The following is a 26,687-nucleotide window of genomic DNA, read 5'->3' on the forward strand; positions in this document are numbered from 1 at the left end:
AGTGGATGGGAAAGTGGCATAGAAGTAACATAGAACTAGTGTGAATGGGTGATCGATGGTCGTCATAGACTCAGTGGGCCAAAGGCCCTATTTCCTTGCTGTATCCCTAACTCCATACTAATTTCAATGCTGTTTTAATATGTGCCAGAGGGAGTGCAGAGAAGGTTCACCAGTGATCCCTGGGATGTCAGGACTTTCATATGAAGAAAAACTGGATAGACTCGGCTTGTACTCGCTAGAATTTGGAAGATTGAGGGGGGATCTTATAGAAACGCACAAAATTCTTAAGGGGTTTGACAGGCTAGATGCAGGAAGATTGTTCCCGATGTTGAGGAAGTCTAGAACAAGGGGTCACAGTTTAAGGATAAGGGGGATGTCTTTTAGGACCGCGATGAGAAAAACATTTTTCACACAGTGGTAAATCTGTGGAATTCTCTGCTACAGAAGGTAGTTGAGGCCAGTTCATTGGCTATATTTACGAGGGAGTTAGATGTGGCCCTTGTGGCTAAAGGAATCAGGGGGTATGGGGAGAAGGCAGGTACAGGATACTGAGTTGGATGATCAGCCATGATCATATTGAAAGGCAGTGCAAGCTCGAAGGGCCGAATGGCCTACTCCTGCACCTATTTTCTATGTTTCTATGTTTACCTCATCTGGAAGCTTGTTCTATACTACCCACCACCCTCTGTGAAAGAGTTTCCCCTCAAGTTTGTATATAATCTTCTTCCCCTCACCTTATATATATGTTCTCTTGGTTTTGATTCCCCCTACCCTGGGTAAAAGTCATTACATTGGGAAGAAAGAAGAAGAATTTCACCAGGATGTTATCTGAGCTTGCTTGCTTGAATTACTAGGGAAGGTTGGATAGGCTGGGATTTTTAAAATTTGGAGCAGAGGAGTCTGAGCGGTAACCTTATTGCGGTGTACCAGATTATGCGGGGCATGGAAAAAGGGGCATTGCAAATCTAGAGGGCACAGACAAGGTGAGAGGGGAGAGATTTAAGAGGAACCTTAGGGGCAACATTTTCACACAGAGGGCAGTCTGTATCTGGAATGAGGAATGAGCTGCCAGAGGAAGTTATAGAATTAAATACAATTACAGTTTAAAAGGCATTTGGACAGATATATGGATAGGCTGGGTTTAGATAGCTAAGGGCCAAATGCAGGCAAATGGGACTAGCCCAGAAGGCCAACTTAGTCAGCATGGACAAGATGGGCTGAAGGGCCTGTTTCCTTACTGTACAGCTCATTATTGTAAGTGTGTTCCCAACACCCCTACCCTTCACCAGCCCTGTCCCAAACCAACCTTAGGGTGAATAGTCCACAAGTACTACTTAGTGTCAGCTGGCAACTTAGAAACCTCTCTAACGACTTCACCAGGGAGACGATTAGACTGAGGGGGAGGTATTTATAGAGAGAATATCAGGTAACTTCATTCACAGAGAACAGACACACAGCCCAGGATGATAACCTTGGTCGAGGCCCTGGGGCTGTGGTCTCTGTGTGAGAGATGGTGTTGGTCCACAGGACACCACATAATCCTGTGTCTAACTCAACTGTCCGGGGGGAGGACTGGGCATCAGCTTGTACCCGGTTAGAGGTGCCTCTAGTCTTCCCCCTCCCTCACGCAGCCTCATTCTTTATTTCTCTCTCTCTCTCTCATGCCCGATCTGCTCCAACTTCCTTTCATCATCTCACTTTCTGCCTCTCACGCTGACTGGTCGCATCACAGGCAGGTTTGACAACTCGAACCCCCAAGAGCGAAGGAGAATACAGAGAGTAATGGACACAGAGTACTGACCTCCCCGCCATTGAACGGATCTACAGGAGGTGCATCATCAAAAAGGCAGCCAGCATCGTCAAAGACCCACACCACCCTGGCCACACTCTCATCTCACTGGTACCTGAAAACCGTGACCTCCAGGTTCAACAACAGCTTCTTCCCGGCGACCATCAGGCTCTTGAACACTGCACAACACTGACCTCAGCAACTGCGACCTTATATGGACTTTGTTCTGTTTGCACCACAGACTGGTTTTGCACTATTATGGTCTGGCGTACCTAGTATTACAGTTATTCATTTATTGTATTATTTTAGAAACAAGGAACTGTAAAAGCTGGTTTAGGTAGCCTCTCTGGAGAACATGGGTCGGTAATGTTTTGGGTTGGGGCCCTTCTTCAGGCCGCCGGAGTTGGATACCGACCCGAAATGTCACCAAAATTGTAGACTTGAGATTTTAGAGTCACAGTGTGGAAACAGGCCCTTTTGCCCACAGAGTCCGTGCCGACCAGCGATCATCCTGTACACTACTTCGATCCTATACACTAGGGATTAATCAACAATTTACAGAAACCAATTAACCTACAAACCTGTACATCTTCAAAGTGTGGGAGGAAACCAGATCATGTGGAGAAAACCTACATGGCCACAGGAGGAATGTACTCACTTCTTACGGACAGCACCCGGAGTCATGATTGAAGCCAGGTCTCTGGACCGGTGATGTAGCAACTGTACCGCTACTCCACCATGCCGCACTTTGTTCCACACATGTTCTCCAGAGATGATGCCTGCCTGACCCACTGAGCTACTCCAGCACTCTGCGTCCTTTCATTGTGTTATTGATTATTGCAATTTGTCTGTGTGTTGTGTGATAATGGGCCTGTAAAGCTACACAGTCGAGTTGGCAGTACATGTGACAATTGCACACTCTTGACTCTTGTTTCTGTCTCTGTCACTTTCACTCTCTCTCAAACCTATTTTCCCCTCCTCTCCTTCTCTCTCTCTCTCCATCTCTCTCTTGATCCCTTGCTCTCTCTGTCTCACTCTCTCTGTAAACGATCTTTCTCTTTAACATTCTCCTGTCTCTCTTGTCACAGTCTCTCAGACTTACCGACTGCCACTCACTGCATGGGGAATAAGGGTTCAATGTCAATTAGAGACTTGACAATTTTTTTTACATCAGTCACGTTGAAAACTGAGATGATCAATAAAACAAAACTGCTTATCTGGGGCTCAATTTGTCTCACTCCTGACAAGTAAAACACTCCCATCCGCTGAATTTCTTTTGCTTCCTTGATCACTGTCAATCTCTCTGACATACACACCTCAGCTGGGAATTTAGTATTAAAGCATCATAGAGTCACACCGCATAGCAACACACCCCTCGGCCCATCCAGTCCATCTACACTAGACCCATTTGCAGTGTTTGGCCCGTATCTCTTTAAACCTTGCCCATCCATGTACCTGTCCAAATGTCTATTAAATGTTGTTATTGTGCTGGTCTCAACCACCTCCTCTGGTCAGCAAGGCAAAGGAGTGAGTAATTGCCCCTGTCCCACTTAGGAAACCTGAACGGAAACTTCTGGAGACTTTGCGCCCCACCCAAGGTTTTTGTGCGGTTCCCGGAGGTTCCTGGAGGTTTTTGTCAGTCTCCTTACCTTCTTCCACTACCTGCAACCTCCGGCAACCACCTGCAACCTCCAGGAACCGCACGGTGGGGCACAAAGTCTCCAGAGGTTTCCGTTCAGGTTTCCTAAGTGGGACAGGGGCTTTCTTGACCAGGCAATGAGGAGTTTTAGTTTTAGAGATACAGCATGGAAACAGGCTCTTCGGGGCCGCCGTTTCCACGCCGACCAATGATGTCCTACGCACACTAGGGACGATTTTTACATTTACCAAGCCAATTAACCTACAAATCTGTACGTATTTGGAGTGAGGGAGGAAACCGAAGATCTTGGAGAAAACCCACAGCAGGTCACCGGGAGAATGTGCAAACTCCGTACAGACAGCACCCGTAATCGGGATCGAACCCGGGTCTCCGGCGCTGCATTCGTTGCAAGGCAGCAACTCTACCGCTGCACCACCGTGAGGGTAGACACCCCAAACAGCATCAGTTTAGTTTAGTTTAGAGATACAGCATTGAAACAGACCCTTCAAGACACCGAGTCCACGCTGACTATTGATCACCCGTTCACTAGTTCTATGTGATTCCACTTTCTCATCCACTTGGGCAAGTTACGCAAGTCAACTAACTACAAGCCTGCACGTCTGTAGGATTTGGGAGGAAACCAGAGCACCCTGGAGGAAACCCACATGGTCACAGGGAGAATGTGCAAATTCCACACAGGCAGAAACCAAGGTCAGGATTGAACCCGGGTCTCTGGTGCTGTAAGGCAGCAGCTCTACCCGCTGCACCCTTGCTACAGGGTCAATGGGATGGTAGTGGAGATGATCAAGAGCTTCAAGTCAAGTTTGTGTTGGGACAGTGTAAAGGGAGCATCACTATTTAAGTTTACATCACTATATAAACCCACATGCCTGTAGAGGAAGCATGTGTCAGATCGTTACAGGGTAACCTTTCCGGTGACTTGTCTATGCCGACCGACCCTGCTCTGTGAGTGTGAGAGAGATATGGAGATGTAACCTAATGTCCCCTCACTTGCTGCTCCCCCTCTGTGATTGCTCCTCTGTATCTGGCTTCTGTACCTTTACATATCTTTAATTTCCCTCCCCCTTGGTCTCTCGAGTCTGAAGAAGGATCTCGACGCGATCTACTCCTTTTCCCCCAGAGATGCTGCCTGACCTGCTGAGTTACTCCAGCATTTTGTGTCTATCTTCAGTGTAAACCAGCACCTTCAGTTCCTTCCTACACATCCCAGCTTCGATACATGATTCCCCAGGTAGAAACAAGAAACTGCAGGTGCTGATTAATATTCAAAAGAACACAAAGTGCGGGACTAACTCAATGGGCCAGGCAGCATCTCTGGAGAACTCAGATGGATGACGTTTCTGATCAAGATCCTTCTTCAGACTCTTTGTGGCAGTGGTGGGGAGATGGAGAAGAACATTGGAAAAGGGAAGACAGTTTGCTAAAAGCCTTCATCGCCACAAATCTAGAAGATGAGATGAGACACGGGCAAACAGGCTTTATTACACTGGTCTGTAGATCAGATACAAACTCAGAGTTGTTTCAGATTCAGATTCAGATTCAATTTTAATTGTCATTGTCATTGTTTGTGGTCTTCTGTGTCATGGAGTGGGTCTCTTGACTCAGTTGCTCTGATCTATCCACTTGGCAGCTATTAAATGGCCCTCCCTGTCAGACCCTCTCTTCCACAGGAGACTGTCTGCTTTCAGGTCATGTGCCCATGTCTGTTTGGTTGAAGGGTTAGGATCGAAGCTCTGTCAATTCCAGCTGGTTTTTGGTCTCAGTCACCAGCAGCTCCTGATGGGCTGAACTGCGTCTACTGGGCACAGGGCATCAGAGTTTGCAGGGTACCCTCAGCAACCATCTGTTTCCCACAGAAGTGGAACCTGCAAGGGGGCAAAGCAAAGATTTGAGAATATGCAAACCCACCCCTACCCCTGAAGACCATGTGAAGCCATTCATTCCATCAAATCTCTCCCATGATCACAGAGATTATAACTGACCCTTTTGTTATACCCAGCTACCTGCCTACACTCCATCCTTTATACCGTCAGAGGGAGAGAGAAATCTGTTTGTTTCAGAGTTAAGATATTGTCTGTTTTCCAATTTGTCCTTTCTTTTCATTGAATCATACGGCATGGAAACAGGCCATTCGGCCCGGAAACAGGCCATTCGGCCCAACTTGCCCATGCCGACCAACATGCCCCATCCACACTATTTCCACCTGCCTGTGTTTGGCCCACATTCTTCTAAACTTATCCTATCCGTGTACCTGTCTAAATTATTCTTAAACGTTGCGATAGTACCTTCCTCGACTGCCTCCCCCGGCAGCTTGTTCCATACACTCACCACGGTTTGTGTAAAAAGGTTACCCCCTCAAGTTGCTATTGAATCTTTCCCCTCTCACCTTAAACTTATCTCCTCCAGTCCTTAATCTCTCTACTCTGGGAAAAAGCCTGTGCGTTCACCGTCTCTATTCCCCTCCGGATTTTATACACCAGGCTCTTGAACACTGTACAACACTAACATCAGCAACTGTGATCTTCCATGGAAGACACAAAGAGCTGGAGTAACTCAGTGGGTCAGGCAGCATCTATGGAGAATATGGTAGGCAGGTGACATTTCAGGTCAGAACCCTTCTTCAGACTGGTTGCGCGGATTGGGGGGAAAGAAAGGTGGGGCGGAGCAAAGCCTGACAGGTAATAGAACAACAACAGGTGTGCGGGGTTATTGCAAAAGGATTGAAGAATTGCAAACTGTGAATCCAGAAGAGGATTTCCTGTGTAAAACCTTTCATAGGAACATAGAAACATAGAAATTAGGTGCAGGAGTAGGCCATTCGGCCCTTCGAGCCTGCACCGCCATTCAATATGATCATGGCTGATCATCTAACTCAGTATCCCGTACCTGCCTTCTCTCCATACCCCCTGATCCCCTTAGCCACAAGGGCCACATCTAACTCCCTCTTAAATATAGCCAATGAACTGGCCTCAATACCCTCTGTGGCAGAGAGTTCCAGAGATTCACCACTCTCTGTGTGAAAAAAGTTCTTCTCATCTCGGTTTTAAAGGATTTCCCCCTTATCCTTAAGCTGTGACCCCTTGTCCTGGACTTCCCTAACATCGGGAACAATCTTCTTGCATCTAGCCTGTCCAACCCCTTAAGAATTTTGTAAGTTTCTATAAGATCCCCTCTCAATCTTCTAAATTCTAGAGAGCATAAACTAAGTCTATCCAGTCTTTCTTCATAAGACAGTCCTGACATCCCAGGAATCAGTCTGGTGAACCTTCTCTGCACTCCCTCTATTGGCAATAATATCCTTCCTCAGATTTGGAGACCAAAACTGTACGCAATACTCCAGGTGTGGTCTCACCAAGACCCTGTACAACTGCAGTAGAACCTCCCTGCTCCTATACTCAAATCCTTTTGCAATGAAAGCTAGCATACCATTCGCTTTCTTTACAGCCTGCTGCACCTGCATGCCTACCTTCAATGACTGGTGTACCATGACACCCAGGTCTCGCTGCATCTCCCTTTCCCAATCGGCCACCATTTAGATAATAGTCTGCTTTCCCGTTTTTGCCACCAAAATGGATAACCTCACATTTATCCACATTATACTGCATCTGCCAAACATTTGCCCACTCACCCAGCCTATCCAAGTCACCTTGCAGTCTCCTAGCATCCCCCTCACAGCTAACACTGCCCCCCAGCTTAGTGTCATCTGCAAACTTGGAGATATTGCCTTCAATTCCCTCATCCCGATCATTAATATATATTGTAAATAGCTGGGGTCCCAGCACTGAGCCTTGCGGTACCCCAGTAGTCACTGCCTGCCATTGTGAAAAGGACCCGTTTACTCCTACTCTTTGCTTCCTGTTTGCCAGCCAGTTCTCTATCCACATCAATTCTGAACCCCCAATGCCGTGTGCTTTAAGTTTGTATACTAACTTTCCTAACGATGTACCTGTCCAAATGTCTTAAAACTGCTGCTATAGCACCTGCCACAACTACCTTCTCTGGCAGCTCGTTCCATACACCCACCACCCACTGAGTGAAAATGTTGCCCCTTGGGTTCCTATTAAATCTTTCTCCTCTCAACTTAAACCTATGTCCTCTGGTTCTTGGTTCCCCAACTCTGGGTAAAAGACTGTGTATTCACACCATATTTATTCCCTTTTACACACCTCTATAAGATCACCGTGCATCCCACTGCACGCCAAGGAATAAAGTCTGAACCAGAACAGCCAGGAACATCGGGCCTCTGTAGAGGCAATAGCGGTGGCCTCAATAGGCCTGGCTTTGGGTGAACTTGGGATGGGGACTGGACTTTGTGCCTTCCCCCACAGTGGTATCCACTGTGGGGGGATGATTTTTCTGTGTGTAAGTTAACATGTTAGTCTGTGTGCAAGATGGCTGTCGGAAGGGAGAGTGGACGCTGGCGCGCTTTAGCTGCCGCTGCTCTCCACATTGTGTTTTTGATTTTGTGTCTTTGGAATGATTTCTATCTTTAATTTGTGTATTGATGATGTCCTTATTATTTATTTTTCTCCGACTATATGCTTGTTTCTCTTCTGTTATCTTTTGTAAGGTGTCCTTGGGTGTCCAGAAAGGCGCCAGCAAATAAAATGCATTATTATTATTATGAACCTGCCCAACCTCTCTCTGTAGCTCTGGCCCACGAGTCCTGGCAATCTTTTCTGTACCCTTTCCAGCTTAATTTTGTTGTAAGTCATAAGTTCATATGGTTATAAGTGAAAGGAACAGAATTACGCCATTCGGCCCATCTAGTCTCCTCTGCCATTCAATCAAGGCTAATCTGTCTTTCCCTCTCAACCCCATTCTCCTGCCTTCTCCCCATAACCCCTGACACCCGTTTGCTATTGCATTTCGTTGTCTCTGTACTGTACACTGACAATGACAATTAAAATTGAATCTGAATCTGACCCGTTCGATGACGGTGTATAGTACTGTGTGTTGTTACAGAGCCGGTGTAGAAGCCTTTGTTCTCCTGTCTGATAGTGCGGCCCCACACAAACTGAATCAGAGGTTGCCGATCAAAGCCCCACCTTCTCCGATTCAGACAATCACCCCCCCCCCCCCCAATACCCCAGCACCACTAATACCATCAACCCGAGTCAGTGAATCACAGCATCCCTGCCGCGCGAGGCCATTCTGCCCATCGGATCCATGCTGACTGACCTGGCCTGGTCCCGTCCTCGCTCCACGATGATGTTATCAGCGCCGAGCTGAGGGCTGAAGATGTTGACCACACTGTTGTCCCAGAGGAACTTCACTTTGGTGACGTCTCCAACGTCTAACTCCACGTCCAGAAGGGAGGTGTAGGTGGTCCCGGGGTGGAGCTTGGTCCTGAAGCCACACAGACGCCAGACAGTGTTAGTTCACCCATCCTACATCCCCGCCCAGACAGAGACGTAGAATCACACAACACAGAAACACCTTGCACTAAATGTGCACCTTTCCACTAGATGTTGTATCCTATATCCTGTATCTGTATACTGTGGGTGGCTTGATTGTTATCAGCAATAGTCTTTTCTTTGACTGGATAGCACACAACAAAGGCTTTTCACTGTACCTCGGTACACATAACAATAATAAAGTAAACTAAGTGGGCAGCACAGTCGTGCAGCGGTAGAGTTTACTGTCCCGCTTAGGAAACCTGAACGGAAACCTCTGGAGACTTTGCGCCCCATCCGAGGTTTCCGTGCGATTCCCGGAGGTTCCCGGAGGTTTTTGTCAGTCTCTCTACCTGCTTCCACTACCTGCAACCTCCGGGAACCGCACGGAAACCTTGGGTGGGGCGCAAAGTCTCCAGAGGTTTACGTTCAGGTTTCCTAAGTGGGACAGGGGCATTACTACATTACAGCACCAGAGACAGGAGGAAGACTGGCCAAATGTTGTGCCTTCCACCACAGTGATGAATGCTGTGGTGGATGTTTATGTTAAATTTTTATTGTGTTTCTGTGTGTTCTTTTTCATTGTACCGCTGCTGGCAAATTCATTTCACTTGCTCTTTTTGTGCAAGTGACGAATAAAACCGATTGACTGATTGATTGATTGATTGATTGATTGAGACCCGGGTTCGATCCTGACCTCAGGTGCTGTCTGTGTGAAGTTTGCCTGTGCTCCCTGTGACCACGTGTGTTTCTCCAGAGTTTCCTCCCACATCACAGACATACATGTTTGTGGGTTAATTGGCTTTGGTAAAATTGTAAATTGTCCCGAGTGCGTAAGATAGAACTAGTGTCTGGGTGATCGCTGGTCGGCATGGACTCGGCAGGCCGACGGGCCTGTTCACACGCTCTTTCATTAAAGTAAACTAAACTAAACTAAACTAAACTGGCCCGTTGGTCCAATGAAACCTGGCCGACCAAAAAGCATCATCTAAGTTAGTCTCATTTGCCTGCACCAGCCCATATCCCTCTAAATCTTTCCTATCCACATGTAGCTAGCGGGTAACATAGGTGGTGAGAGCAGGGATTGAGGGGGGTGGATCTAAGATGCCAGAACTAATTGTTGAGTCTTCCCGAAGTGTCATGGGCCTAACTCAATGAAACACCTGTGAAGGCAGGTGCCCACTTGATAATCCCAATGATATACTGGCATCTACACGCCTCTGTTTTGTTTCTTTGCTGACGTGCAGATAGATTATTACTGAATATGAACTTAGTTATTGTCCTATAGCATAAGTGTGTATAGGTAGATTAGATACTACTTTGGCATAGGCTTGGTTTTCTTGGTTGAGCGCTTATCCTGGTGTCATAGCACGTACATTGTGTTTTAACAGCAATTTAACAAATGCCAGTGTTATAATAAAGAGAGGTTATCTAATAAAGTGTCAGAACACATTAATTAAGGTCAGAATGCTGTACTGAAGGCCAGCCAGGCTAATAAAGTGAGGTTTTAATCAAGCTGTTGCGAGGCTGTTGCTTACTTTGTGACGAGGTGCTGTCGAGAGATGCCCTTGGTGCCGTACAGTGCAACGTTGATGCGACCTGACACCGAGTGAGAGCCGGAGAGTTTCACCGATACTTTATATCGCCAGACTGTGGAGAGAGAGACCACTGTCAGGCACCGCGCGGGAGGGACAGAGCACGGGCTGTGTGGGGAGAGCGGGTGGGCTGGGAAGGGAGCGGAGCTGGGTAGAAGGGGAGGAGTGTGGGGCATGGAGGGGTGGGGGAATGAGGGGTGGGGAGAGGGGGAGTGGAGTGCAGGGAGAGAGAGGGAGGGTGGGGAGCAGGGGTGTGGGGTGAATGGGAGTGTGTGGGGAGAGAGGGATGGGGGGAGAGGGGAGATTGGAATGTGGGGAGAAAGGGGGGGGTGGGGGGGAGCAGGGGTGTGGGGTGAAGGGGGGTGTGGGGAGAGCAGGAGTGCGGGAGAGGGGAGAGTGGAGTGCACGGAGAGTGGGGGAGCAGGGGTGTGGGGAGTGGGGGAGGAGTGGGGGAGAGGGGGAAAGTGGGGGGGAGAGGGGGAGGGGTGGGGGGGAAGGGGGACGGTGGGGAGAGGGGGAGGGGGGAGACGGGTGGAGAGAGGGGGGGAAGGGGTGGGGGAGCTGGATTGTGGGGAGGGGAGTGTGGGGGAGAGAGGGGAGTGTGGGGGGAAGAGGGGGGAAGTGGGGGGAGGGGGAGGGGGGGGAAGTGTGGGGAAGGGGGAAGTGTGGGGGGAGGGGGGAGTGGGAGGGGAGTGTGGGGGGAGGGGGGGAGAGGGGAAGTGTGGGGGAAGGGGAGGAATGCTGGGGAAGAGACTGCAGGAGTGGGATTGGATGGGGTATTGGATGCAGTATATTAGACAGGGTGATTGGTTGGGGACGATTACATGGGGGTATATTGTACATTGCGGTGAATGGATGGTGGTGGTTACAGGTTGGGGGGGTGTGAGTGACTCACGTGCGTATGGACTGGACTCGCCACTGTTCAGGTAGAAGGTCTGATGCAGGAGCCATGGGTCCGGGCGATACGTGCCCATGTCGTACCCCATGGATGGGCAGCCTCCCGCTGGGCATGCAAAGCACTCCCCCTGAAACACACCCACGTGTGGTTACAACCGGCGCACCACAAGACCCTCCCCGTAACATGTCCCTGGTGCAGAGAACAATCCCAAATACCAATAGGGGGCCTGAGGACCCCATGCTGTTAAGGGACATGTCATTAACTATAAACTTTCCCATTACATTCGACCTGCCAAAGTGCAACACCTCACACTTGCTCGGAGTAAACTCCATCTGCTATTTACCTGCCACCATCTCTAACCGGTCTATAACTCATCAGCTCGTCCAAACCCACTACCTGCTCCCTCGACCCTCTCCCCACTCCCCTGCTGAAGTCCTGCCTCCCCGTTCTCTGCCCCTACCTCACTAATCTCTTCAACTCCTCATTGTCCCAAGGAATTGTCCCCTCCGCTATCAAAACTGCTGCTGTCACACCAATCTTAAAGAAACCTGGTCTTGATCCCTCCTCTCTCATTAACTACTGCCCAATCTCAAACCTTCCCTTTCTTTCAAAAACCCTGGAGCGTATCGTTGCGTCGCAACTTCATTCCCACCTCCTTGAGTATAACCTACTTGAACCCCTCCAATCTGGCTTTCGCCCCCTCCATTGCACAGAAACTGCTCACCTCTGCTGACACTGGTTCCCTCAACATCCTCATCCTCCTCGACCTGAGCGCAGCCTTCGATACAGTGAACCATAACATCCTGCTCACCAGACTCAAAGACCTCGGCATTGAAGGCTCTGCACTCAGCTGGCTCTGTTCCTACATTTCCAACAGATCCCACTTCATCTCTCTCCACAACCACACCTCTGCTACAGCCACAGTCACTCAAGGCGTTCTCCAAGGCTCCGTACTCGGCCCCCTCCTCTTCATCATCTACATCCTCCCCCTTGGTCAGATACTCCGCCACTTCAACCTGGACTTCCACTGTTACGCTGACGACACCCAGATCTACCTCGGCACCAAATCCCCCCACACCCCCCCACCCCCCCCCCCCCCATCTCCCCCCCCCCCCCCCCCCCCCCCCCCCCCCCCCCCCCCCCCCCCCCCCCCCCCCCCCCCCCCCCACCCCCCCCCCCCCCCCCCCCCCCCCCCCCCCCCCCCCCCCCCCCCCCCCCCCCCCCCCCCCCCCCCCCCCCCCACCCCTCCCCCCCCCCCCCCCCCCCCATAGAGAATTCCTCCTCATAGGCTCCAAAGCCACACTCAGCAAAATCAATAACCCCACTCTCACCATCGACGGCACCACTGTCTCCCCATCTCCCCAGGCCCGCAACCTTGGCGTGATCTTCGATTCCACCCTCTCCCTTGAGCCTCACATCCGCCATGTCATTAAAACCTCCTTCTTTCATCTCCGCAACATCGCTAAACTCAGACCCTCTCTCACACCTCCCGCTGCTGAAAGACTCATCCATGCCTTCATCTCCTCCCGACTGGACTACTGCAACTCACTTCTCCTTGGCATCAGCTCCACCTACATCAACCGACTCCAACTGGTCCAGAACGCAGCTGCCCGACTCATCACCCACTCCAAATCCTGGCATCACATCACTCCAGTCCTCAAACAACTTCACTGGCTTCCCATCTCCCACCGGATCAACTACAAAATCCTGATCCTCACCTACAAAGCCCTCCACCATCTGCCCCCCCCATATCTCACTGACCTCCTCTCCCCCTACCAACCCTCACGGTCCCTCAGATCCACTTCAGCCGGTCTCCTCTCCATCCACAAGTCCAACCTCCGCAGTTTTGGGGACAGAGCCACCTCCAGGGCAGCTCCCAGGCTCTGGAACTCCCTCCCCCAACTGATCCGCAATTCCGTGTCCCTCACCATCTTCCAGTCCCGCCTCAAGACCCATCTCTTCACCTCTGCCTATCCTTAGCCCCACGTCCCCCTCCCTTTTCATCTGTGCATTAATTGCCTCATATTGTGTTTTGTATTGAATTCTGTCTTTGCTTTGTGTACTAGTCATGTCTCTACTATTTATTTCATTCCCCTTACATGTTTTTCCTCTACCTTCTTAATTTTTGTAAGGTGGCCTTGAGACTCTTGAAAGGCGCCCATAAATAAAATTTATTATTATTATTATTATTATTATTATTATATCCTGCTCTATCCTTTGATGGCCTTCCTCACTGCGTTTTGCAAAGTTGCAACATCACATCCCAACGTTTGCATTCTCTGCCCCAACCTGTGAATGCAAGCTTAGAATAGTCACCACCCTATCAATATTTGTTGTCACTTTCCGGGAAGAGTGGACTTGGCCCCAAGCTCCCTCTGTTCATCAACTTTCCACTTCTTCTTCTTTCGTGTGGCGTGCACAGCCTAAAGTTGTAGGTCAACTTGTTCTATTTGATCTTCCGTTTGCGCACGTCGAGTTGATTGCATTAGCCGAAACAGGGCGGGCCACGTGAAGGTTGCAATCTTCCACCCCAACTTTCCACTGTGTTCCAGCATTTACCAGGTATGTTGCACCATCTACCATGCATGTCCTGCCCCATATCTGACTTCTCGAATTGCACAAAGTCACACTTGTCAGGATTAAACTCTTTCTGCCAACTCTCTGCCCAACTTTCCATCTGATCTGTACGCTGCTGAAGTCTTGGCCATCCATCACACTATCCACAACCACCACTTCCACGTCATCCACTAACCTACCAGCCGGACCTCCCTGCATTCAATTTATTAAATGCATCTCACAAGGGTCCCAGCGCCGAACCCTACGGTACTCGACTGGTTAAAGACTTCCAATCAGAAAAGCATCCTTCTAACACCACACTCTGCCCCCAATCACCAAGCCAGTTTTGGATCCAATTAGCTGGCTCTCCTTGGGCACCATGTCACCCTCTTGAGCAGCCTGCCACGTGGGACCTTGTCAAATGCCTTACTAAAGTCCACACAGGCAACAGCGACCACCCCACATTCATCAATCTATTTTGTTGCCTCAAAATAAAAGGATGTGCCTTTAGAAAGAAGATGAGGAAGAATTTCTTTAATCAGAGGGGGGCGAGTCTGTGGAATTCATTGCCACAGACGGCAGTGGAGGCCAAGTCTTTGGGCATTTTTAAAGCGGAGGTTGACAGGTTCTTGGCTAGCCAGGGTGTCAAAGTTTACAGGGGTTGAGAATGGAACCTTTCCGACCCAAAACACCAGGAAGAAGGGCTCCGACTCAAAATGTCACCTATTCTTCTTTTCCGGAGATGCTGCCTGACCCACTGAGTTACTCCAGCACTTCGTGTCTTCTTATGAACGCACGAACCTCCTCATCAAACTCAGTCAGATTAGAGAGGCAGGATTTCCCTGCACAAGCACTATTACTGTACCGTCTCCATATAGTGGGGATAATACTATATATTATATATCGCCTATAAATACTATCCTTGAGGATTCTCCCAGTAGTTTCCCCATCACTGATAAAGCCTCGCTGGCCTGCAGTTATCTGGTGGATCCAAACTGCTCTTCTTATATAAAGGAACGACATTAGGCATCCTCCAGCCTATGCACTGGTGTTTCAATGGCCCAGGTTTTTTATTCCAGTGTGTCACTTTATCTGCTGCCTGTCACTGAAATCTTCCCGAAATCTTCCCCTACAACCTTACCTGCCGGGTGGGGAGCGGAGCGGAGCGGGTAGAGGTGCGGGAAGGAAGATGGGGAGCTGAGCAGGGGGAGAGATGGGGGTGCTCAGGGAGTGAGCACCTGCTCTTGTTCTGCAGAGCCAGATAGCTCACATGCACCGCCTTGTGGTGATGAGAGGGACAGCTGGCTAAAACGTGCCCACTGCTGAATGATTGGGAAACTGTTCATTAGATGTTCCATGTATCAGGAAGAGAAAGTTGCAAATTCTTAAATGTGTCTACCCTTGCTGTGTGCATGTGTGAACGTGCATGTGGTGTGTGTGAGCATGTGTGTGTAAGTAAACGTGTATGCCTGTACGTGTGTGGGGTATGTGTCAGGTCAAGTTCATTGTCATACGCACAGGTACCGTGACGTACAGGTATAATGAAACTCTTGCTTGCAGCAGCATCACAGGCACATGGACTCAGACACACATAAACATAAATTATAGATACATTCTACAAGACAATGAAAAGAAAAAGACTGCAAAAAAAAGATGTTAGTGCAAACACAATTAGAAAACAAGTCCCGGTAGTGCAAAAGGTGCATTGCCAATGTGGGATTAGAGCGAGATGACTGGTACTGGGCTATTGATCTGGTTACTACGGTGGACTGTCTAACTCTGGCTGTTGCCTGGGTTACTGTGGTGGGGTGACTGTGAGTGAAAGTGTTTTCCTTCTGTACTTACTGCCCGAAACTTCTTGTCGGTGGCGCACGGAAAGGCCACAAACCCGTCCGGTGACCCAACACTCTCGGTGAAATACTTAACGGCTCGCAGATGGTTGCAGTGGAGAAAATTCATTGAGCCTGTGGGGGACAAAACCAACGTCGCTTCATAGATGCTCAACTGAGGCCCAGATCAACGAGGAGACGTCGCAGACGTGGGAGAGACTTGTGAGGGAACGGCGCCCTGCGTGACTCTCAGAATATTGCAGCAAATATTAAAGTAATTCTGGCAAAGTGAGGCGTTGCACCTCGGTGCGTCAAACTAGGGCAGGGCTTACACAGTGATCGGCCAAGCCCCGGAGAGTGTTGTAGGTACACGATTCCCTGACAGTGGTGAGTCGGGTGGACAGGGTGGTGACGCTTGCATTCATTGGGAAGGCTGTAAGTACGAAACTACTATCTACCTCAATGGAGACCATTGGACCTTCTTTGATCGGGTTTCGCTGACATTATCTTGCACTAAACGTTACTTACATTATTCCCTTTATACCTTATCTGTTCACAGTGAATAGCTCGATTGGAATCATTTGCTGGCTGGTCAGCGCGCAACAAAAGTTTTTCACTGCACCCCGGAATAGGTGACGATAAACTAAACTCACTCAACTCATAAAAGTTGGGACATAATGATGCAGCTGCACGAGTCTTTGGTAAGACCACACTTGGAGTACTCTGTGTAGTTCTTTTCGCCCATTATTGAAGTATACAAGATCATGAGGGGCCATAAATGGTATCAGGACCTGGTAACGGGAGGTAAAACAACAAAGGTTACACAAAAAAGCTGGAGAAACTCACCGGGTGCCGCAGCACCTACGGAGTGAAGGAAATAGGCAACGTTTCGGGCCGAAACCCTTCTCCAGACTGATCGGGGACGGGGGTGGGCGGGGACAAGAAAGGGAAAAGGAGGAGGAGCCCGAAGGCTGGGGGATGGGAGGAGACAGCAGGGGGGCTGAGGAAGGGGAGGAGACAGCAAGGACTAACAAAATTGGGAGAATTCGATGTTCATGCCCCCCGGGATGCAGACTCCCCAAACGGAATATGAGGTGCTGTTCCTCCAATTTCCGGTGCTGCTCGCTGTGGCCATGGAGGAGACCCAGGACAGAGAGGTCGGAGACGGAGTGGGAGGGAGAGTTGAAGTGCTGAGCTACCGGGAGGTCAGCTTGGTTATTGCGGACCGGGCGGAGGTGTTCGGCGAAACGATCGCCCAACCTCCGCTTGGTCTCACCGATATAGATCTGCTGACATCTAGAGCAGCGGGACGCAATAGATGAGGTTGGAAGAGATGCAGGTAAACCTCTGTCGCACCTGGAACGATTGCTTGGGTCCTTGAACGGAGTCGAGGGGGGAGGTAAAGGGACAAGTGTTGCATCTCTTGCGGTTGCAAGGGAAAGTGCCCGGGGAGGGGGTGGTACGAGAGGGAAGGGAAGAAGTGACAAGGGAGTTATGGAGGGAGCGGTCTTTGCGGAAGGCAGATATGGGGGGAGATGGGAAGATGTGGCGAGTGGTGGGGTCACGTTGGAGGTGGCGAAACTGACGGAGGATTACTTTTTGTATGTGACCGCTGGTGGGGTGAAAGGTGAGGACTAGGGGGACTCGGCCCTTGTTGCGAGGGTGTCAGTGGCTGGGTATAGGTTGCCCACCTATAGGTTATAGGTAAAACAACAAAAACAGACTTGGTTGGTAGTCCCCTTTCTGCAGAGTTTAATGGTATAATAGAGCGATTGTTCCTATTTTCTTTTTCTTTCTTTTCTAGGGTCTACTTTCTCACTTTACTTCCTTCTCTAACTTCTTTTCTAAGGGGCTTTCTTTTCCCAACACTCTTGCACTTCACGACTCTTGCGCACTTTCTTTACTTTCTTTACTTCTATCTTTTTCTTAAAGATCAAAAAAAAAATGAAGCGGTACAAAAAATGTATTAAGGTATATGTGCTGTGCAGTATTGTAATTTACCGTACTTCTAATAAAAATAAAATTAAAAAAAAGATCATGAGGGGCGTGGGTAAAGTGAACGCTCACGTTTCACGTCTTTTCCCCAGGGTGGATGATTCTAGATGAAACTAGAGGGTACAGCCTAAAGGTGAGGGGGGAGAGATTTAAGTGAGACCTCATGGAGCCACTTTTTCCACACAGAGTGGAACCTCTGTCTGGAATGAGCTGCCAGAGGAAGCTTTCGAAGTGGATACAACACTTTTTAAACATTTGGACGAATATATGGATTGGAAATTATATGGGGGATATGGCCAAGTTAGAGTACTCGGTCAGCATGGACAAGGTGGGCCGAAAGGTCTAGCTCTGTACAGCTCTGTGAATAATTTACACACATGTAACCCACTCACATGAGGTACTGCAGAGGGAGCCGTTTCTAACGAGCGGTGAGCCATGTGCTTTACTTAAAGGGCCCGTGTTCCTGTGGAAATCACAGAATACAGTGCCACGTGCTCTGGGCTACTGTAACCCCCACAAGATACGTTAATTGACTTCTCTGTAGATACATTGTGTAAGAAGGAACTGCAGATGCTGGTTTAAACCGAAGCGTATCTATTCTCCAGGGATGCTGCCTGCCCCGCTGAGTTACTCCAGCTTTTAATGTTCTCTGTACATGGTGGACATTCTGGTGGAGAACACGGTGCTTCTGGTGGAACCTCTCCAGACACAAGCCATGATGGGGTCTCATCCCATGGAGTGATACCTGGACTCCACCCCCCACCCCACCCATCTCCAAATCCCCCTACCCCCCCCCCCCCCACCCCCACGCCTAAACTCCCCACCATCGCCCGTCATTCACCTTCCCAGATCCCATCCATGTCCAGTATGGTGGAGAGCAGGTTCTTGGAGCAGCCCGGCATGTTCTCACCGCCATTCGGGTAGAAGTCCACGTGCCCACAAGGGAAGGTCATCCCATACCCTGTGACAGAGGCAGCCAGTCATCCAAGCCCAAGCAAAGGCAACATTCGCCCCACACCTCCCCCCCCCCCCCCCCACATTGTATCTCTTAGTGCCATTTCGCGGTGCATTCGTTCATTTTACTGTTGTCTCTTACTCTGCTATTCCTCCCATCTCCCGTGCTGTTACTGATTCTCTTCCTTGTTCATTCTACCTTTCCTGCTCTCCTCGCCATTCTCTCTCACTCTCTCTCTCTCTGGTTGTCCCTCAACCTGTCCCCACTCGCCCACTGTTTCTCACCGTCTCACTTTTCATCTCACCCCGCACATATTTCTCCCAATCTTCCCATTTTTCACCGTTTCACTTATTTCCTTTCCTCTCCTCCATGCTCTCTCTCCCTCTCACACGTTCTTTCCCTCTCTGTCTCTTACACTCACACACGCTATCTCTCTCTTTCTCACGCACACTTTCTCTCTCTCACTGTTTCTCGCTCACACCCATTCTCTCCCACACGTTCTCTCTGTCTCTCATTATTTCGCTCTCTCCTACACTTTCAGTCTCACACTCTCTCTCTTTCTCTCTCTCTCTTTCTCTCGGTATCACACTTACTCTCACACTTTCTCTCACGCTCACATACTTCCTCACTCTCTCTTACACACTAACTCTCTGTCTCTCTCTTTCACACACACTGTCTCCATCTCCATCTCCATCTCCCTCTCCGACATAGAAACATAGAAACATAGAAAATAGGTGCAGGAGTAGGCCATTCGGCCCTTCTAGCATGCACCGCCATTCAATATGATCATGGCTGATCATCCAACTTAGTACTCCCTGATCCCTTTAGCCACAAGGGCCACATCTAAGTCTTCTGCTCCGTCTCCCTCTCCATCTCCTTCTCCCTCGCAGTCTCTCTCACTCACTCACACACATCCTCTCTCTGCCTACATCTCTGCTGACACAGTTCCCACATTGTGGACTGCCTGAGTGTCACCAACCCACACGCTGCCTGTTCTGGGCACGGTGATCTTGCTGCTCTGTGGCCGGTCCTGTGCTCCCCGACTCTCCGCCGCGATATGTGACGGTGTGCAGCTCACTAACGGCACCAACCTTTGCTGGGGGACTTGATGGAACCGTCCGTGTGAATCACATCAACGAGCAGGGCGTCGGTGGGATCCAGGCGAACCTCAAGGGGGGTGTTCTGGAAGTACGGGGCAACGGGATCCAGCCCTGGGGAGTGTAATCTCGGCATCAGTCCGGTGTCCCCAACTCCAGCCGTGAGTCAAACCACGGCTGAACTAGCAGCATCGCCACCCAGTGCCACAAACACAATCCCAGAGGTCAACCCCTTAGCTTATAATATCCCTTTACCACTCTATCAAGCTTACCAATTGGTAGAATAGTCAAATAAGCCATATGTCATGCTTGGCTTCACCATCGGTCGGGGCATTAAGAAGTCGTGATGCTGCTTTATAGGACTTTGGTTAAGGCTGCGTTTGGAGTATAGCGTGCAGTTCTGGTCGGCCCATTACTGGAAGGGTGTGGAGGCTTTGGAGAGGGTGCAGAGGAAATTTACTAGAACGATGCCTGGATTAGATGGTATTAGCTACAGGGAGAGACTTGGATTGTCTACTCTGGAACATCAGAATTAATTGTCGCAGATGGCTGCAGAGGCCAAGGCATTGAGTATTTTTAAGGCGGAGATTGACAAATTCTTGATTAGTAAGAGTGTCAAACGTTACGGCGGGAAGGCATGAGAATGTTGTTGAGAGGGGAAAATAGACCAGCCATGACTGAATGGTTTAGCAGACTCAATGGACCGAATGGCCTGATTCTGCTCCTAACTATGAATTTATGAACTAAAGTGTGTATGATCATCTCCGCGACCAATCCGGTGTGACCTCTCCCACCCTCCGCGCAGACTTACAGATGTCTAGGAAGTCCACTCTCCACCCACCCAGACTGTGACCCTCCCGATTCCCCGGGTTGGGGGTGGGGGGAGGGGGGAGGAAGAGACCGTACCTGTAATGCGGGCGATGCCCGTCTTCCTCCGGCCTGCCTCCCCGGCCGCATGGGCACCCAGTCCGTGCCCCACCAGGTACACGTCTGACACGGTGTAGTTGTAGTTACTCTGGTACACACAAGGGCAACACATACGATGAGCTAGCACAGACCCAGGTCAGCAGCGTGACGCACACTGTCAGGGGAGACCAGAGTGTGTAACTGAGAAAGATGAAGCGGGGCTAGGATTTGGGATTGATCACTTTAGAGGGGGAATGGACAGTTCTGCCACACACACACACACACACTGCAGAGGCTGGTTATCTGAAACAGAACAGGACCCGATGAGAAACAAACTGCTTCTGGCACTCTAATGTGACCGCTCCACACACTGTTGTCCCTGTCCCTGTTCCATTACACCCCACGCTGTAGTACAGACAGACTGGGCCTGTTCATTTACAGTCCAACTGTGTACAGGCAGACACTCCCTGTCCCGTTACACCCCAACTGTTGTACAGCTACAGTCCCTGTCCCTTTACAATCCCCGCACTGTTGTCTCAGTCCTGTTACACCCCACACCATTCCTGTTCCGTTAAACTCCGCATACCTGTACACGCACTGTCCTAGTCCCGTTGCACTCTCCATCGTTGTACAGACACGGTCCAATTACACTCCACACTGCCCCTGTTCCGTTACACCCACATTATTCTCCAGGCAGTCTGTCCCTGTCCCATTACACCCCACACCCTGCTCTCTGGGGCGTTTTGCTGTGAGCAGCGATGGGCAGTGAGTCACTCGCCTGCAGTGCCTCAAGGAAGTAGACGATTTCCGCTCCCACCACGCGGACGTTCTGGGCAGCCTGGCTGAACACACACTGGGAGCCCCCTCGCCAGTCGACCCCCACACAGTTAACGTCGTCCGCTTGTAGAATCGACTGCAGGGAGAGGAGTGAGAGCACAGGTTCAGTCAGAGCGTCACCATCACTGGGACACCATTGCTAGTGTCACACAATGGCTTTGAACTGATTGTACATGAGTCAGCCATTCGGCCCAGCTTTTCCATTCTAGCAATCCAGCTCCAACTCTTCACCTCCCATGTGTACTGACTCACAGCTCACACCTTGCACAAGCCCATCGCTCACACTTTGCACTGCACGCCACATACTGACTCACAGATCACACCTTGCACTAATCCACACCTTGCACTAAGGGCACTCCTCACATCTTGCACTAATCCACACCTCACAATGTGCACAGACCCACAGCTCACACCTTACACTAGTCCACACCTTGCACAGATCAGCTCACCCTGCACTAATCAACACATCACACCTTGCACAGATTCACAGCTCACACCTTGTACTGAGCACGCTTTGCACAGATCCACAGCTCACATTGTGAACTGTGCTCACACCTTGCACAGATTCACAGCTCACACCTTGCACTGAGCACACGCTTTGCACAGATCCACAGCTCACATCGTGCACTGAGCTCACACCTTGCACATATCCACAGCTCACATCCTGCACCGAACTCACACCTTGCACAGATCCACAGTCCATTGCGAGTCACCATTTTCCAAGTACCCGTGGATCACCAGGATTGTCCGGTGCTGGGTATTGAAGTTTGACACATCGACTGTCTGTGGACTGATCCCACTGATTTCCTGCGTAGAGAACACAAATCAAATGCCCGACCACTACCGCTGTTGCTACCTGGGTCGGCCGGCTGTAAGGAGGGTGCCGGAGTCCGGGAACGCAGTGGCCTGGCCGGGGTGGAAACTAGCGAGCTGTGCGTAGCTTTAGATTTAGTATTATTATTTTCACCAGTACCAAGTTACAGTGAACAGCTTTCTTGCATGCTGCAGAGGGTGGTGGGTGCCTGGAAAGCGCTGCATGAGAGATGGCTGAGGCAGATACCGAGTGGCGTTTAAGACACTTTTGGATAGGTATGGGTATATGTAGGGAATGGGGGGATATGGATTATGTTCAGGTAGATAAGGTTGATACAGTGGCAGAGTTGCTGCCTTACAGCGCCAGAGACCTCAGTCCAAGCCTGAAAATTGTCCCTAGTACCATTATCCCCCACTGGGGACAATTTACAATTTCACAGAAGTCAATTAACCTATGTCTGTATGTCTTTGGAGAGTGGCAGGAAACCGGAGCACTTGGGAAAAATATCACGTGGTCACAGGGGGGGGAATACAAGCTTCGTACACACATCACTCGTAGTCAGGATCGAACCCGGGTCTCTGGCGCTGTCATGCCGCGACTTTACCGCTGCGCCACTGTACAGCCTAATAGGAACCTGAGGGCCATTATTTTCACACAGCGGGCGGTGGGTGTATGGAAAGAGCTGCCAGAGGAATTAGTTGTGGCAAACACTATAACAATATTTTAAAAGACATTTGGATAGGTATATGGATAGCTATGGAAGGCAGGTGGGAGTAGTGTAGATGGGGCACGTTGGTCGGCACGGGCACGTTGGGCCGAAGGGTCTGTGTAGATGGGGCACGTTGGTCGGCATGGGCACGTTGGGCCGAAGGGCCTGTTTCCGTGCTGAGCCATGAGCTGTCTTGTGGAACCAGCACACAGCTTCAGAGGAAGGCGCATTTGGGGGCAGGAGTCGGATTTAGATGCATCGGCGGTAAAGGGTCGGCGGCGGATGTTGCGAGGAGGGATGGGATGTGATGTGATTCGAGCTTCCCCGTGACCCTCTGCCCGTCCTCCTGGGGGATGGAGATCCGACTGTACCACACGCCCACCCCATCCCCCGGACCCTGCTCTTCTCCCTCTCCCACCCGGCTGTCCGGGGGGAGGGGGGTGTTACCTGGAAGTTGTCGGGGTTGAGCCTGGTGTAGAGAAGGAAGCGAGCGGCGATCTGCTCGGGGCTCCAGGGAGCCCTGGTCGTGGGTCTCTCCTGTATTCCGGTCCACGGGTAACCCACCGGGAAGCAACCCAGCCTCTGGAAGCAGATGGGCTGATCTTCAGCTGCCGGTGGGGAGGAAGGACCCGACTGAATGTGTAGCGTGTGAGCAAACTTCCCCATGCCAGCCCCGCGGCCAGCACCCGGCCACCGCTTCCGGACACACAGTGCTGGAGCAACTCAGCGGCTAGTCCCAACCCCAACCTCACCTCTTCCAGAGACGCTGCCTGACCCGCTAAGTTACTCCAGCACTTTGTTTTGTTCCAGATTCCAGCACCTGCAGTTCCTCACTCTCCGCGCATACGTTCATAGGTCATTTGAGCAGAATTAGGCCATTCGGCCCATCGAATTACTCTGCCATTCAATTATGGCAGATCTATCTTTCCTTTTCACTCATTCTCCTGCCTTCTCGGATAGGCATGGACGAGTTGGGCCGAAGGGCCTGTTTATGTGCCATGACTCCATGATAAGGAACTGTGGATGCTGAAATCTTGAGCTAAGCACGATGCTGGAGGTCTCAGTGGGTCAGGCAGCATCTGTGGTGAGAATGGACAGACTACATCTCGGCTCAGTCTGAGGAGAGGTCCTGACCCGAAACATCGCCCTTCCATTTCCTCCACAGATGCTGCTTGACCCACCGAGTTCCTCAAGCACTTTGTGTTTTACTATTCTATGGAAACTTGTACAATGATATTTAATCGAACAATGTAACATCAGTCTGAAGAAGGGTCTCGACCCGAAACGTTAACCATTCCTTCTCTCCAGAGATGCTGCCTGACCCGCTGAGTTACTCCAGCATTTTGTGTCTACCTTCGATTTAAACCAGCATCAGCAGTTATTTCCTCCACAATGTACCATCCATTGAGAGTTAAATAAAATATAAAGTCTTCTTCTGCAGTATAATCTACAGTATAATCAGATTTCCGTTGCCTGTAGACCGCATACCATCGGGACATTGCTGCTGAGAGCCGACTGCCTGCCCCTTTTCCGGGGTTACGTCCATGCCCGGCTGGTTTTCGAAAGGGACCATGCGCTGCACACCAGCGCCCTGGGGGGTTTCCGGAAACCGCTGGGCACCGTGGGCGGTGGAATGTATCCTTAACGAGGAGTGGGAAATAGTTATTTAATATTCAGTATTTAAGAATATATGTTTTACTTTGTATTATGGTGGTGGGTTGTTGGTATTGTTTTGTATTGTACATATCATTTTTGTAAATAATTGATCACAATTATTTTTAGTTTAAACAAAGAGAGATATTCGTCCCAAAGGCACACACCTCCACTGATAGCAAGAGACACAACGGGATAAAAGGGTTGATAGACACAAAATGCTGGAGTAACTCAGCGGGACAGGAGGCATCTCTGGAGGGAAGGAATGGGAGATGTTTCAGGTCGAGACCCTTCTTCAATGTCTCCTGCTCTCTTACCACAAATCCTGGAGAGAAGGAGAGCCACAGGAATCCACAGCCTCAGCATCTGAAGGAGAAATGGAGCTGTTTAGTCACAGAGCCACACAGCATGCAAACAGGCCCTGTCGTCCATGCCGACCTAGCTGCTCCATCTCAGCTAGTCCCACCTGCCCTTGTTTGACCAATGTTAACCTTTATCCTGCATCTGCACACTTTGGACATCTTGATTGTAATGATATACAGTCTTTTCTTTGACTGGATAGCACACAACAAGAAGCTTTTCACTGTACTTTGACGCACATGATAATAATGAACTAAACTAAATTAAACTTATTGAGATGCACAAGATCATGACGGGAATGGATAAAGTTCACAGTCTTTCCCCCACGATGGTTCACAATCTTTTCCCGATGATAGAGGATTCTAAAACTAAAGGGCACAGGCTTTTTTAAAGAGAGAAGGGGAGAGATTTAAGAGGGACCTCAGGGGCAACATTTTCACTCGGAGGGTAGTCCGTAACTGGAATGAGCTGCCAGAGGAAGCTATAGAAATGGATACAATTGCGACTTTTAAAATACATTCGGACAGATATATGGATAGGAGGGGCTATGGCACAAAAGCAAGCAAATAGGACAAGCCCAGTATGCCAACTTGGTCGGCATGGACAAGGTGGGCCGAAGGGCCTGTTCCTAGAACTGCTCCACAACTGGGTAAGATAAACTCACGCGTGAGTCAGGGCTGCTGCTCACAGAGACGGGTGATGGAGACTCACCTTTGTCTGTGTAGAGTGGCGGGCGTGGGTGTGCTGCTCCCCACTGCTCCTTATATCCCCACCCACAGGCGCCGGTGCTGCAGTGTGAGAGGTTCCACAGCTGTACGGTGAGAATGCCAAGCACCCACTACACATGCTGCAACAAGGTCAGCGTACACTGGCGGAGAAAGTAAACCCTGATGTTAACCCCTTCTTCAAATGTGTGTGCGTGTGTGCGTATGTATGTTTGTGTACATGTATGTGTATGTGTGTACTGTGGCACACACGTGCACTGAGTTCATGTGTGTGTATGTGTGCTTGGGTATGTATGTGCATGATCGTATGTGTCTCTGTGTGCGCATGGCTGTGTGTGTGTGTGCGTCTAGGTGTGTGTGAGGGATCAAATTCAGAACAGTACACGACTCTCATCCAAGTCCCCTGTCAGGGCAATGGAGACACAAGGAACTGCAGATGCTGGAATTTTGATCAAAATACAAAGTGCTGGAGGAATTCAACAGGTCAGGCAGCATCTGTGGTAGGAAATTGACAGCTGATGTTTTGGGTCGGGACCCTTCTTGACTCTGAACAATAACAACATTTAAATGATATTTGGACGAGTACATGGATAGGAAACGTTTAGAGGGATTTGGGCCAAATGCTGATAAATTGGACTAGCTTAGATATGGCATTTCGGTCACCATGGGCGAGTTGGGCCACAGGGCCTGTTTCCGTGCTATATGACAGCATGGTTCTTTGGAGAAGCTGAGGTCAGAATAGATCAGCCACACCATAGTGACTGGTGGGCTAGGATCGAGGGCCGAATGGCCTACTGCTGCTCATTGTGTTCCTGTGCTTGGGTCAGTGTTATGGTGGTGAGTTAATTATTAAAATCACTTGCTTACCTTCAGTAAGATTTTACCAGATCACCAGTGTGGAGTCTTTCTGTCC

General features: G+C 49.9%; 1 protein-coding gene across 1 annotated transcript; it reads right to left on the bottom strand.

Moving 5' to 3' along the window:
* Nucleotides 1-4,911: 4,911 nt before the first annotated feature.
* Nucleotides 4,912-25,910, bottom strand: LOC129704183 (pancreatic triacylglycerol lipase-like). Its single transcript, XM_055647120.1, has 13 exons — nucleotides 25,761-25,910; nucleotides 25,007-25,055; nucleotides 23,484-23,644; nucleotides 22,195-22,320; nucleotides 21,455-21,589; nucleotides 20,677-20,785; nucleotides 19,765-19,884; nucleotides 18,560-18,679; nucleotides 15,740-15,858; nucleotides 11,336-11,465; nucleotides 10,384-10,495; nucleotides 8,631-8,798; nucleotides 4,912-5,314 (listed from the first exon to the last, which is right to left on the bottom strand). Exons 1-13 carry the CDS (start codon nucleotides 25,893-25,895, stop codon nucleotides 5,245-5,247), a joined length of 1,554 nt encoding a protein of 517 aa, XP_055503095.1. The 5' UTR covers nucleotides 25,896-25,910; the 3' UTR covers nucleotides 4,912-5,244.
* Nucleotides 25,911-26,687: the final 777 nt, after the last annotated feature.

Source organism: Leucoraja erinacea, chromosome 15 (assembly GCF_028641065.1).
Source record: "Leucoraja erinacea ecotype New England chromosome 15, Leri_hhj_1, whole genome shotgun sequence".
Lineage (NCBI taxonomy): Eukaryota > Metazoa > Chordata > Chondrichthyes > Rajiformes > Rajidae > Leucoraja > Leucoraja erinaceus.